General features: G+C 38.6%; 1 protein-coding gene across 2 annotated transcripts in view; it reads left to right on the top strand.

Moving 5' to 3' along the window:
- GABRA2 (gamma-aminobutyric acid type A receptor subunit alpha2) overlaps positions 1-15,513 on the top strand; it is a 149,632-nt gene that overhangs the window by 53,177 nt on the left and 80,942 nt on the right. For both annotated transcript variants that reach the window (XM_061420064.1, XM_061420063.1), the window contains exon 4: positions 3,309-3,376. In XM_061420064.1, the coding sequence (XP_061276048.1) occupies positions 3,309-3,376 (68 nt within the window). The remainder of the gene's footprint in view (positions 1-3,308; positions 3,377-15,513) is intronic.

Below are 15,513 nucleotides of genomic sequence, written 5' to 3'. Positions count from 1 at the left end.
GGTGAAGACAGTGGAGCTTGTTGTTTGGATGATTAGCTCCAATTAATTAATATATTTTAATACAACTAATATCTTTCCCAAGTCCTTAATTATTATTGTCTTTTCTTCTTAGAGTAAGTGAATGATATTTGATACACAATTATTTGGGAAGTGATATCAACAGACACTAGCTGAAGGACAAAATGTCCAGGGAGGACAGCCAAAGCAGTGTACCATCATGAGCAGGTTACTGCTGAGTACAGTTGGGGTTTCATCCCATGGAGGTCATCTGGGAAATGGTGTACAGCATGCCTGAGAGTTGTGTACATTGAGAGAGAGATCAAGTTGAGTTATATTTCCTCCAACTCATCAGTCATTTGTTGATGGCTGTTCCCAGGAGCACAGACTTTTCTGCAATTCCTTTCTGCCTTGTGCAGCCAGGGAAAGCCCTCAAGGAGAGAATCACAGAAGCTTGCACCAGAACAGCCCAGCATGGCAAGGAATCATGACTGTCAAGAGAATATGGACAAAGGACTGGCAGCAGATGCTCCATTGGTCTTCTATGGATGTATACTATTGTAAATGTTGTTAATGTAATTATTTAAACTATCAAATTTTTGACTTGGAATCATCATTTATTTTAGTAAAAGTGATGGAAACAATATTTTGCACGTAACTCGGAATTTCTCTCCTCTCCAGGAACTTTCCTGCCTCTAGACCTGAAAACCTACTTCCATTTATTTCAACACTCTTCTCACTTGACATAATTAAGGATAGTCCCTCCTCCTTCCCTCCGTGTATATATTGTGAGCCTTTTTAATGAATGCATTACACGCTTACCCAGGAATATTTCTCTTTTATTGATCTTGTCTCCTAAAAATTCAGCTGCTCCCTTAGTCCCTTCTGTCTGCATTGGCAGATGCTTAACTATCTTCTACCTTAAACCAGCAAGCAAAAAACTGTCTCTCCAGTTCCCCCACCTTCCCCTGTTGCTAGAGTCCCCTTCTCTTTCACAATCAAGCTTCTCAAAGAGTATATAAAATCACTCCAGCCTTTTCCTCTTCTAGAAATCCCCTCTCTCCAAGCTGGTCACTGCACACATTTTTTATTTTACTGATGGCTCCCAGGTCTCTAACTTCAGTTACTGTTCCATACCTCAGATTACTGGATTTCTTAGCAGCAGTGACTGCATAACTCATTTCTTCACAGGGGTGTAAGTTGCCTTTGAAGACTAGTCTCTAGTTTTCGGGACACTTTATTTTCCTCTACTTTTTGCGAATATGCTTAACAGGAGACTATCCCTTGCAATGCATATGTTCTTTATCTATGTTTATGAAGTCAACGAACTTTGAAATCATTTTCTTTAGGGCAACTTTGTATACCTGTGTTCTGTGTCTTGAGGTGTTTCTTTTACTGCTTAGAGCTTTGAGGGTAATCTTATTTTTTTCTCTTTATATTCGTAGTAGGCAGCTCATTGCATTCATTAGGATGACCATATTCTACCTTACTTTTTACTTGTCATGTGGTGTGTAAGTGGGTATTTCATATTCTTAGCATGAATATTTTCATGTATTTTTATCATCACTCTTTTCTAACTTAACAACTCCAGACTGAGGAGAATACTTCCATTTGCCTATATTTGGGTAAAGACTACCTTAACATTTTAATTTCTCTCCTCTAGTACATTTTAAGTCAATATCTATAATGACTAAAATTTTATTCAGTTGTTTGAGTAAATGTGAGAGTATGATTGATTTGGTATGAGTAAGAGGAAAAAACATATATAAGTCAGACCCAGGACCAGCTATATAAGTTGTGAGACCCAGTCCAGGATGAAAATGTAGGGTGCTTTATTCAGAACATAATTAAGAATTTCAGGGAAGTGGAAAGAGAACATTAGACCAAGCACAGGACTCTTCTGAGCACAAATTGTATAGCTATGGAACAGACCCTGTACAGATATTTGGGGGCAGGTGGCAGCTGAGAATTAACTTTATAGATGAGTTTCAAAACAAAATTTCATGAGTACCATTTTTTGGAATAAAATAGTATATAAAATAACAAAGTTGAATGAATATATTTATCTGGAACACCATACTATGCTTTGGCACAGAGTATTGTGGAGAGTAGAATATGTCATTAATAAGAAACCAGTTTTAAATTAATTCTTGACTGAGATCCAATACTTTGTTTACCTTGAGTGCTCAGGAACAGATTGCATGGGTCCTAAAACCTGACTATGTCTACTCTACAAAGTGTGTGTCGTGGGGCACATTTCCTTAACTATCCATATGTCAGTATTTAAGTGTATTGGGATGATAGCAGAGACTCTATCTCACAGATTTGTCATGCAGTTATTATATGTTAAGACCTTTGAAGAGTAAACGTTCAGGCTACTCTGTTATTTCAAAATTCTTTTGCTTTAGTAGATACTATATCCTAATTGCTGTCTTATGGTTGTGAATTAATGTCCAGTATAATGTTAAAATATTTCATGATATTGTTTGTGTAGAGTTACACATTTGTCACTTAGCAGTTAAGGCATTAAGTTCATGATGGTAGAAATTAATGATGTAATTTTTTTCTTGTAAGAATATTGAAAGGGCTTTATTTTTAATTTTTTACTTTGAGCTTTCCCCCATCGCCATTTGGCTTATTTGAAAATCAGAAATCTAAATCACCTGTTTAGCAGAGCAATCCAGCTAATTATGCTACACTTTATAAGTTACATAACTTCCAAATCTAATTCAATTTAATTTTAGCAGTTCAGGCATTCTTAAATACATTTAAAAGCAATCTTTTTTGGAAGTAATCCTTGTGATTAAGGAATGTTATTTGCTTTTTTGTGTCACTGAATGATAAACCTTTTTATATTAATATGAATTATGTTTGTTTATAGTGATTATCAATGTGTTTGTGCGTTATTGAGAAGATACAGTAGTTTACAGTCTACAAACTAAATCTCTACCATCATGAAATACTATCTGAAATATTTGGTTTAATGATCAATTTTAGGACTGTATCAAACAGTAAGGATAGTAAGTGTATTTTATTTTCCATATTGGTACATTTAAGATAGTTTCTGAGAAACCATTCTGAGCTGAAAACAAAAGGCTGTCATAATTTAATTTAGCATTTAGGACTGTGAGACCCTAGGGAATAATTAAGCCATATAGCTATATTTGTTGGTTGTGAACGTTGAAAAGAAAGCAAACAGCAATATTCCCGATTATCACAGAACTTTCTCACCATGCCATACTCTTGACCACTTCTCTCGCTCTGGTTATCATAATATAATATCTATATTCAATCTCTTTTTCTCATACCAGACAGTATTACCGAAGTCTTCACTAACATCTATGTGACCAGTTTTGGCCCTGTCTCAGATACAGACATGGTAAGTTTTTCATAATATTTTTACTTCATATAATGGGAAGTGTGGGAGATAATTCAAAATAAACACATATTTTTAGTGTTATAGATTACGTATCTGTCTCATGCTTGTTTTGCCTGTTTGCTGTGCATAGTCGCTCAGTCATGTCCGACTCTTTGCAACCCCATGGATTGTAACCTGCCAGGCTCCTCTGTCCATGGGGATTCTCCAGGCAAGAATACTAAAGTGGGTTGCCATGCCCTCCTCCAGGGGATCTTCCCAACCCAGGGCTCTAACCCAGGTCTCCCACATTGCAGGTGGATTCTTTACCATCTGAGCCACCAGGGAAGCCCCATGCCTGTATTAGTTTGCCCAAATACATGGAGAGTTAAGGCTGTTAATCTGCTTGTAGAACGGCGTACCATTGTAACTTAAGTGGTCAGATTAACTCTTTATATTTTATATTATTTTCAAAGCTTTCTACCCAGCTACAGTGTGGCAAACAATTGTTTAAACAAAGTAATGATATTACTGAGAAGCATTTTCTAAGATTAAAACCCCTACTTGACTTCCATATGTCCATACAGTTTCATAGATAACTGCTTCTTACAGGTTGTGGTCATGATCAGTGTTACAAATGGAAACCTTCTACTGCCATTGAATAAGGTGGATTTCTGGTCATACTGGTCGTATCAATAAATACAGTACAGGTTGCAGAGGATGAGATGGTTAGATAGCATCACCAACTCAATGGACATGGATCTGAGCAAACTCTGGAAGATAGTGAAGGACAGGGAGGCCTGGTGGGATGCAATCCATGGGGTTGCAAAAAGTCAGACACGACTTAGCATCTGAACAGCAACAAACACTCCTCATTTATAATAGATACATATAAATCAATCTAAGAAAACTAGAATCTTAACGCTTGAATTCTATGGAACTGGTCTTTATTTTTCTTTAAAATGAGATCAGAAGAAGAGGGAGAGTGGTCCGTTGGGTTAGAAATCAGTGCACTAGACCAATCATCACTAAATTCTTGGTTGAGCATAAGAATTTATTAGACTACTTGCAGCATCTTCTACTGCTACTTGTAGTGCTGTACTATAGAAATTTTTTCTTTAAATAATTTTTCATCCACCTTTCTTGCTGTCAGAAAATGAGAATTAGAGGAGATGCCCTTGTTCCAGGCTTTGCCTGGCCATCCTCCATCATGTCATCCTCCCCAGTTTCTTCCTTTTATCTGATATCCCATGGGGAAGGATGACAAGCATGGATGTTTTCCATCTGGATAAATATGGGTTTAAAACTAAAGGGTTTCCTTTCTTGCAGATGCTCATAAACAAGATTGGCCAGGTTTTTTTTGAACTATACTATAGTTAATTTACAATATTGTGTTAGTTTCAGGTGTATAGCCTAATGATTCAGTTACTTTGTTTTCAGATTATTTTCCATTATAGGTTATTATAAGATATTGAACATAGTTCCCTGAGCTATACAGTAAATCCTCATTGCTTATCTATGGCATGTATAGTAGTTTTTATCTGTTAATCATATATTCTTCATTTATCCTTCCCCCACCTCTGTTAATCATATATTCCTAAATTATCCTTCCCCCACCTTCCCTTTGGTAACCTTAAGTTTGTTTTCTGTCTGTGAATCTGTTTCCGTTTTGTACATACATGCATTTGTATTATTGCTTAGATTCCACATATAAGTGATATGATATAGTATTTGTCTTTCTATCTGACTGGAGCCTGGTGGGCTACAGTCATGGGGTCCCTGGGGTCATGAAGAGTCAGACATGACTGGGCGACTTCATGACTTCACGACGATGACAATCCTGTTGTGTGTGTGTGTGTGTGTGACATCTTCTTAAGCCAGTTTTCTATTGACAGACACGTGGGTTGTTTCCACGTCTTGGTTATTCTAAATAGTGCTGATGTGGGGTGCATGTGTCTTTTAAAATTAGAGTATTTGCTTTTTTCCAGATATATTTCCATGAGCGGGATGGCTGAATCATATGGCAACTCGTTTTAGTTTCTTGAGGAACCTCCATACTGTTTTCTGTAGTGACTGCATCACTTTACATTCCTATAATTATACAATTTATTGGGACATGCCTACCTTTCCTTTAGGAGTTAGTTATGCCAATTTTATCACAAAAATATGTTTTTCTTCCACCCAGAGTCACTTCTCTGACCTCACAGTCAGAGAACTTGATGAGCTTGGATGGCTGAAGATGTCAAGTACAAGAGGGGTGAAAGTGAAAGTCACTCAGTCGTGTCCAACTCTCTGTGACTCCATGGACTATGCAGTCCATGGAATTCTCTAGGCCAGAATACTGGAGTGGGTAGCTGTTCCCTTTTCCAGGGGATCTTCCCAACCCAGGGATTGAACCCAGGTCTCTGCATTGCAGGTGGATTCTTTACCAGCTGAGCCACAAGGGAAGCCCAAGAATACTGGAGTAGGTAGCCTATCCCTTCTGCAGCAGATCTTCCTGATCCAGGAATTGAACCAGGGTCTCCTGCATTGCAGGCTGATTCTTTACCAACAGAGCTATCAGTTTTGGGGAGGTGATTGATACCAAACACTGTAGATCTTTGAAGTTCTTTCAGATTAATATGTGAAACATTAAGTGCTTTCCCTCCAACTTCAACTTCTACATTAAGTTAAGTGAAGTCTCTCAGTCGTGTCTGACTCTTTGCAACCCCATGCATGGAGTAGCCTGGTTCAGGCTACTCCATCCATGGGATTTTCTAAGCAAGAGTACTGGAGTGGGTTGCCATTTCCTTCTCCAGGGAATCTTCCTGACCCAGGGATCAAACCCAGGTCTCCCGCATTGTAGACAGACACTTTACCATCTGAGCCACCAGGGAAGCCTGTGCAGCTTGTCTTAGTAAATGCTCCCATGTATTAGAGACACAGTGAGAATGAATACCTGACCTCTATGTGAAGCCAAGTGCAGAGAATCAGAATTGTGCCAAGCACAGTTGAAAGAGTAGCAAAATATTATATAAATTATGGTTCCTATATGGTTACCTTTGGTGTTTTATTACCAGCTAAAACAGAAAGGCAAATGGTATAGGACCCCAAAATATCAAAGTTTTCAATGTTGTAGATTTTGTGTAGTGAACATTTGTGCTAACAGAACTGTGTTAAAGTTTTTGTTTGTTCGTTTTGCAAAGTGAATTATTTTACCTCAAAAAATGTATATATCAAAATATATACTTTTCCTAGACACATAATGTTTGCTACTTGAGGGTTTTAGACAAACAGTCATATATTTTTGGCAAAATGTATGAAGTGACTCTTTTCCAGTGATGATAATGGATTAAGCTAATTCTCCTACTTTTGTTCTGACCATTCTTTGGGATTACCGAAACATTTAGAAATCTGGTAGCTTCAACTCAAAGTGGATCAAAGACTTGACTATAATACCTGAAATCATAAAACTCCTAGAAGAAAATATGAGAGAGAAGCCCTTTGACATTGGTCTTGGTGATGATTTTTTTAAACCTGACACAAAAGCAAAAATAAACAAGTAGGACTGACTGTATCAAACCAAAACCTTCTACACAGCAAAATAAATCAATAAGCTGAAAAGGTAATGTACAGAATGGAAGAAAATTTTTGCAAATTATATATCTGATAAGGGGTCAGCATCCCAAATATATAAAGAACTGCTACAACTCAATAGTAAAAAAGCTTTCATATTTGATGGGATACACATTACATTAAATGTGAAAATGCACTCATTTAGTGCAAACTCATTTAGTGCAAACTCTATAGGTTAAATTGAGTTGAGTAGGCAACATTGAGTTGGCAACATTTATAGAACAGTCTATGGACTCTGTGGGAGAGGGAGAGGGTGGGAAGATTCGGGAGAATGGTATTGAAACATGTATAATATCATGTATGAAACGAGTCGCCAGTCCAGGTTCGATGCACGATACTGGATGCTTGGGGCTGGTGCACTGGGACGACCCAGAGGGATGGTATGGGAAGGGAGGAGGGAGGAGGGTTCAGGGTGGGGAACATGTGTATACCTGTGGTGGATTCATTTCGATATTTGGCAAAACTAATACAATATTGTAAAGTTTAAAAATAAAATAAAATTTAAAAAAATAAAAAAAATTAAAAAAAAACATGTTTTGTTTTCTTTATGTATTTTGGATTATGTGTGTATGTATGTGAGCAAGTGCACTTGTATACACTATAAATTACCCTAAAATGAAATATATAAACATCTCTGCACCCTCTTGAGCTGCTCAAGACCCTAGATGTTTTTTCCTAGCATATACTGTCCTCGAATCACCTAGCCTAACATCGTCCTATAGAATTCTCTTTGGTCATGTCAAATTTTCTACTTGAATTCCATCTTTATGTGCCTTGTTTACTCATTCCTACCAACAGTTGGCTTGAGGGCAGTGTAATTAATTGCGAGACCATCAACTGGGCACATATTCTATCGTCAGCATCCAGTTAGAGGAAAGAATCCGTAACAGTAATTAGAACAGGGAAAATTTAATGAAATGAATTATTAATTCAGACAAGATGGTTAAATAAAATTGTAAAAGGATACTCTAAGCAATGTAGATTTAGCAAATGCAGAAAGTGCAGCATCTGCTTCTCGGGTAAGCATCATGAACAAGGAAGGAACTCAGGACTAGAAGGGAGTCCTTTCTCCCAAGGCCAAGATTTAGAGCTCACCTGAGAGGACTTTTTGGCTAGAGGAGGATATACCTGCCACTGGTGAAGACACAGCCAGTTTAGAAACGTATGAAGGTACATACTGAAGCTGGTCAGAGGAATATCAGGCCTGCTGGCTGAAAACTCACAGCATGGCAGTCCTTTGAAGCTGAACCAAAGGATAACAATGCAGCTAAACCAGGAAGAGAACCAGGAAAGAAAGCCCTCTTTCTTTGCTAAAAATGTGGCAGTCTCCTCTAATGACAGGCCTAACATTACATGAGCTGATGAAGGAGCACAGTGTACAGAGTGCTTCTCCCATGTCTCAAAGAAAGGGAAAAGAAGATGAATTTGGAGCTGAAGGGTCATTCACTAATAATAGGTGTATATGTGTGATATGAAGAGGCTTTTGAGCGAGAGTCCAGAGACAGTTTGATCACTGAATAGCTACTGTTTGATTTTTGTCCAAATCTAGAGAAGAAAGTGAAAGTTGCTTAATCTATATACATGTGTAACACAGACACAGATACTCCCTCATATTGTAAATCTGTTAGAGAAGACAGAGCTTAATTTCCACACCTGTGAAATAGAAATGATTTGGCCTTCATGTTGTTCACATGGAATGATTTTCAATCGATATTACTCTTGTTGGAAAGCAAGGAAAATAATGAGCAAAAAAGTTTGAATTCATGTTAGCATGGATGGCCAGGTCAGGAAATGAAACTCATGTGTGTTACTCTAAACATAAAGAAATTTATTATGATACAGAGGGGCAGGATACTCATGTTATTACTGCCCATACATAAAACTGGATATGAAGGTATCTAATTTATATCTTACAGAAGCAGTTTTTTAATAGGTAAATAGTAAAGAATAAATTTAATTTCACTTTGGGAGACATAGCTGATACTCTTATTTCCATGCAATGTGCATACTCGGTAGCAGAACCTAAACTCCTAAGTCTGCCTGTGCAGGTCAGTGATGAGATTTGTTGTGACATTAGCCTGAGAGGAAAAAAGCATCCTAGCAAAAAGAACTAAGACCCAAAGGAGCAAGTACACACACACACACACACACACACACACACACACTGCTGTCTCAGAATCATTAACTAGCATAATTGCCCAAAGAAAGTTGAAGACCTAAATTATAATTAAAGATTCTAATTGCAGTGTTTGCAATTAAGTTGATTTTTTACAAAAATTCAACTTTAAAAAAATCCATGAGTAAGAAGGTAAACTTGGGAATGTACTAGTAGCTAATTGACAGAGTAGGTAATATCTCATAGCACATTTAAGCAATTTATAACTCCTCAGTGTGTGTTTTTTCCCTTTTTATTTGGTCTGCATAGGAGATCTTTTCCCATTCTAGTAAGCATTTTCACTATGTGAGCATATTCTTCAGACATAGTGGTACAGCCACTAACTATTGCACTGAAACCTAGACTAAGAACCTCAGCCCAAGTGGTTATCTCTTGCACTGATAAGTGTTAGGGTTAGAGCTTAAACAATGGACACTTTGAAGTCATATCAAGATTTCTGATCTAGAGTTTACCATTAGGTCATTAAAAGGAGGAAGTCAGGTAGGTGGTAACCTTGGTTTATTGATCATATAAATCCCCTTGGTAAATAATTGTCTATCTTATGAAAACACAGAGTACATTATCTCTTAGAAACCCTAGAAGTTATTGGGATATTGTGCAGTTCAGTAGTTAATATCATGACCTAAATTAAATCCCTTACGATTATACAGTGGAAGTGACAAATAGATTCAAGGGATTAGATCTGATAGACAGAGTGCCTGAAGAACTATGGACTGAGGTTTGTGACATTGTACAGGAGGCAGGGATCAAGACCATCCCCAAGGAAAAGAAATGAAAAAAGGCAAATAGTTGTCTGAGGAGGCTTTACAAATAGCTGTGAAAAGAAGAGAAGCAAAAGGTAAAGGAGAAAAGGAAAGATATACCCATTTGAATGCAGAGTTCCAAAGAACAGCTAGGAGAGATAAGAAAGCCTTCCTTAGCAATCAATGCAAAGAAATAGAGGAAAACAATAGAATGGGAAACTAGAGATCTCTTCAAGAAAATCAGAGATACCAGGGGGACATTTCATGCAACAATGAGCACAATAAAGGACAGAAATGGTATGGACCTAACAGAAGTAGAAGATATTAAGAAGCGGTGGCAAGAATACACAGAAGAATGGTACAAAAAAGATCTTCACTACCCAGATAATCACATTGGTGTGATCACTCACCTAGAGCCAGACATCCTGGAATGTGAAGTCAAGTGGGTCTTAGGAAGCATCACTATGAACAAAGCTAGTGGAGGTGAAGGATTTCCAGTTGAGCTATTTCAAATCCTAAAAGATGATGTTGTGAAAGTGCTGCACTCAATATGCCAGCAAATTTGGAAAACTCATCAGTGGCCTCAGGACTGGAAAAGGTCAGTTTTCATTTCAATCCCAAAGAAAGACAATGCCAAAGAATTCTCAAACTACTGCACAATTGCACTCGTGTCACACTGCAACGTAATGCTCAAAATTCTCCAAGCCAGGCTTCAATAATACATGAACCAAGAATTTCCAGATCTTCAAGCTGATTTTAGAAAAGGCAGAGGAACCAGAGATCAAATTGCCAACATCCACTGGATCATGGAAAAAGCAAGAGAGTTCCAGAAAAACATCTATTTCTTCTTTATTGACTATGCCAAAGCCTTTGACTGTGTGGACCATAACAAACTCTGGAAAATTCTGAAAGAGATGGGAATACAAGGCCACCTGACCTGCCTCTTCAGAAATCTGTATACAGCTCAGGAAGCAACAGTTATAACTGCACATGGAACAAGACACTGGTTCCAAATTGGGAAAGGAGTATGTCAAGGCTGTATATTGTCAACCTGCTTATTTAACTTATATGCAGAATATATCATGAGAAATGCTGGACTAGATGAAGCTCAAGCTGGAATTCAGATTGCCAGGAGAAATATCAGTAACCACAGATATGCAGATGACACCACCCTTATGGCAGAAAGTGAAGAAGAACTCTTGATGAAAGGGAAAAGGAGAGTGAAATGTTGGCTTAAAACTCAGCATTCAGAAAACTAAGAACATGGCATCTGGTCCCATCACTTCATGGCAAATAGATGGGGAAACAATGAAAACAGTGGCAGACTTTATTTTTGGGGGCTCCAAAATCACTGCAGATGGTGACTGCAGCCATGAAATTAAGAGATCCTTGCTCTTTGAAAGAAAAGTTATGACCAACCTAGAAAGCATATTAAGAAACAGAGACATTACTTTGTCAACATAGGTCTGTCTAGTCAAGGCTATGGTTTTTCCACTTGTCATGTATGGATGTGAGAGTTGGACTATAAAGAAAGCTGAGCACAGAAGAATTGATGCCTTTAAACTGTGGTGTTGCAGAAGACTCTTGAGAGTCCCTTGGACTGCAAGGAGATCCAACCAGTCCATCCTAAAGGAAATCAATCCTGAATATTCATTGGAAGGACTGATTTTGAAGGTGAAACTCCAATACTGTGGCCATCTGATGCGAAGAACTGATTCATTTAAAAAGACCCTCATTCTGGGAAAGACTGAAGGCAGGAGCAGAAGGGGACGACAGAGGATGAGATGGTTGGGTGGCATCATTGACTCAATGGATATGAGTTTGAATAAACTTCGGGAGCTCGTGATGGACAGGGTGGCCTGATTGCTGCAGTCCATGGGGTCACAAAGAGTTGGACACAACTGAGCGACTGAAGTGAACTGAACTGAGTTAACATCATAAGGAGGTTAGAGAATTATTATAGCTTGATATTTGGTTGAAAATTGATCATGAGTTTAACGTGTTGATCCTTATCAGCAATTGACATTTGGAAATGTGTCTAAATAAAGAAAACGACTGAAAATGTGGCAAATACTATAGATCAAAGATAATTTAATAATATGTACTCATTTTAAAGCCAGATGTAGAATTTGACTACTGTAAAGTTATTGATATTTTGGAAGCATGAGAATTAGATTTAGGGAATATTCAGCCCGTGTTTTTCAGCACTTTCCTAGCTAACGTTTTTAATAATTTTCCTCATAATGAGATTAATAGAAATGTTTTGGGATCAGTTGAAGTATTTATTTTAAAAGTTATTTCCTAGGCTCATTCTAAGATCTGTGGCATCATAATTGCTTGTTGTAGGGCATGACAGTCTGCCTTTTAACAGGTTGAAGTATTCAGCTCTATGCTGAGGGAAGCCAAAAACCATCATAGGGTTGAAGGCTTGGGGCATTGGATAGATGATGATACTACTCACTGGGATATGGAACATAGGAAGAAAAGTTTTGTTTGTTTGTGTTTTTGTGTTTGAGGGTGGGGTAATATAGAGGGCATGTGAAGAGTCAGATTTTTTGCAATCTAGTAATTTATATTAGAGGGCAAGAAAAGGATAGAATTGTTTGAAAGCTTCTGTATACCCGGCAAGAAATAATTGCAGACTGGGTCAGGTAGAAAGACTGAAGATAAAAAAAAAAAAAATGAAAAGATTTAAAGGATGTGATAGTATTGACAAGCTTTGATGACATTTTGGAGGTAGGGGTTGCAGGAGAAATATAGGATGAGTGTTTGGGAGCATTGGATGGATGATGGTACCATTCACTGGGATAGGGAACATAGGAAGAAAAGTTTGTTTGCTTTTGTTCTCGTGTCTGAGGGATGAATATGTTTTGGACATATTAGGTTGGGGTCTTTGTAAGATATTTACCTGGAGCTGTCTAGGAAGCAGGCATAGATCGAGCTCAAGAGAAAGGCTTAGAGTGCAGATGGCTCAGGAGTCATCTGAAAGCTGAAACCGTGGGCATACATGAACTTGTACAAGGAAAGAGATTAGAGTGATATGGTAATCATGCTTTTACAGAAACTCTAGAATAGAGGAGGATTAAAAAGACTGTAGAGGAGACTGAGAAGGAGCAACCAAGGATGTCTGTCAGAATGGAGGAGCATTCCCTTCTCTCAACTAGACTGTGCTTTGATCCTTAATAATCAACATTGGAGAGCACTGCTTTTCCTTCCTTATCAGACACAATGATGTTCAGTAGTCAGGTATCTATCAGTTACAGCCCTCTGTCCAGGTAGGATTCTGTGTCCTGAAGGAGGTATGGTTCATTTGGTAATGGGATGAACCCATAGGTTTTGCTGGGGGCAGGAGGAGAAGGGGACGACAGAGGATGAGATGGCTGGATGGCATCATTGACTCGATGGACGTGAGTCTGGGTGAACTCCGGGAGTTGGTGTTGGACAGGGAGGCCTGGCGTGCTGCAATTCATGGGGTCGCAAAGAGTTGGACATGACTGAGCAACTGAACTGAACTGAACTGAAAACCTCATTTAGGGAGTGGGGTAATAGTTACAGAAAAGAATGCAGATAAAGGTGGTTTGACTCCAGCCATCACTTTTCTGCAGCAAGAAGGGTTGTAGGAACTAAGCACATGCAGTCATAGTTGACCTGACTGCCTCTGGGGAGAGCATTCCTTTCTACTCCCCTATGCTTTTGTATAAACTAAATAACAAACAACTGTGGCTTCTGAACATGAAGTGGTTTTTAAAATACAACTTGCAGCCGTTGCATGTTCTTTCCCAAGGTTACAAGGGTGGGGCCTGTCTTTTAGGGAGAACTCTGCAGAATTTATATGCCATGAGGAATAATAGACACCATCACTAGTGTATGCCCCTATGTTCTCCAGGAGAAACCGTTACACGTAGATGACTGTCAAACACAGAAGGTTTGAGGTGCCATGGGCACTTTCCCAAGAGTTAACTACAACACCAGGAGAATGTGGTTTTAATGCCAGTGCAAGAGAGCATTCATTACAAAAGTAGGGAGAAAACAACAGTGTCATAAATTATGGTAAAGCCAAGGAAAGGATTTAGCTGTTTCATTAGATTAAGAACAAAGAGATATTTGTTGATCATGGTAAAAGCAACCAGATTGCAGTGGGTTGAGGCATGTGGGAGGTGAGGAAATGGAGAAAGAGTGGAGGCAACATTTTTTAAGCCGCGTGGTTGAGGCGAGGAGGGAAGGCAGAGGGCAATAGCTGTAAGGCATTGACTGTCAGACAGGCTTTTTTTTTAAGTTGCATTGAACTTCTCGCTGTTCTCAGAACCTGCCATTATCTTTAACAACTCAGTGGCCTTGCAAATGTTTTTCCCTCTTCTTGTTATGCCTTCCCTCCTGCTTTGCCAATTGGAGAGTTTTCATTTATTCAAAGCCAAGCTCAAATTTCATCCTCCCTGATGTTTTTCTAGGCTACTCCAAGCAGAGTCAATCCTTCTGATCCCCATGCTCCACAACATGACTTTGACTCCTTTTGATGAACTTCCATGCTGGATTATAAAACTCTGTATGTCTTTTTTCTTTATTGCAGCCTGAGCTACTAGGCATGAGTTGTGTTTGGTCTTTTCAACCAGATTGCTAAGTACACACTCTGTATCTGTCAGTGTCGGGAGCTGAATACTTAAGTATAAGCAGGGCTGCCCTCGTGCTGTTCACAGTGTAGTGGGGGGACAGTTAAGGAAAAAAATCATCAATCTTAAAACAGTGTGGTCATGTTTTTATTGAAGTATTTATGGATTGATATGGTAGTAGTGAGCACATGGGTAGAGGATGTCTATATCTGAGAAGATTTCTAGGGAAAAAAAGATAGCAGAGGAGGACAAAGTTTGGCCAGCTACATAACAGGATGAGTGTTTTAGCACAAAGTGAAAGAGCTAATGAATTTAGTAAACTTTAAAAAGTTCAGTGTGGCTGCAGCCTAGAATGCTCTTTTGGATTTGGGGGACAGGAGACTAGAAAACAACTTAGAACCAAATCATGAAGGCCTTATAGCCAGCTGCCCCAAAACTCCATAAAAACATCTCCAAATCAAACTTGAAACATAGTAGATTTCTGTTACCACAGATCTTATTATCTCATGGCTTTTTCGATATGTGTCGGTATATTTTAATACATAAATATTATATAGAAAAAGAGCTCACTGTGATTAGTTTAATATAGTCACATAGGCATGCATACACATACACATTCATACCGCACACTTGGGACTGTAAGGATTAGGGGATTGTACTACCATCTGCCCCTGCCGATGCCTTTCTCCTTATCTACCGTTTGAGCTGTTATGGCCCAGAATCCTTGTTATTACACTTAATTCCCAGTGATTCCTCTCATTTGTTTATTCATGGACTAATTAGTGTTTACCTTCTATGGTCTGGGCAGTTAGATACTGGTGATACATTGAAGAAAGTGGTCACTGTCCTTGTTCTCAATGTGGAGTGAACATTGCCAGATTGTAGGGGTTGATAGGGAAGAGACTGCAGGGGAATTCCATGAGTTTGAGTAGTAAGGTGAAGCATGACACATGAGGTCCTGCAGTACCAATATTGCTATAGGCAGAGGGTATGGACAATTGCTAGGCATGAGACTGCAGA

This window comes from Bos javanicus, chromosome 6, assembly GCF_032452875.1.
Source record: "Bos javanicus breed banteng chromosome 6, ARS-OSU_banteng_1.0, whole genome shotgun sequence".
Classification (NCBI taxonomy): domain Eukaryota; kingdom Metazoa; phylum Chordata; class Mammalia; order Artiodactyla; family Bovidae; genus Bos; species Bos javanicus.
This window is presented reverse-complemented; position numbering and strand designations above follow the sequence as displayed.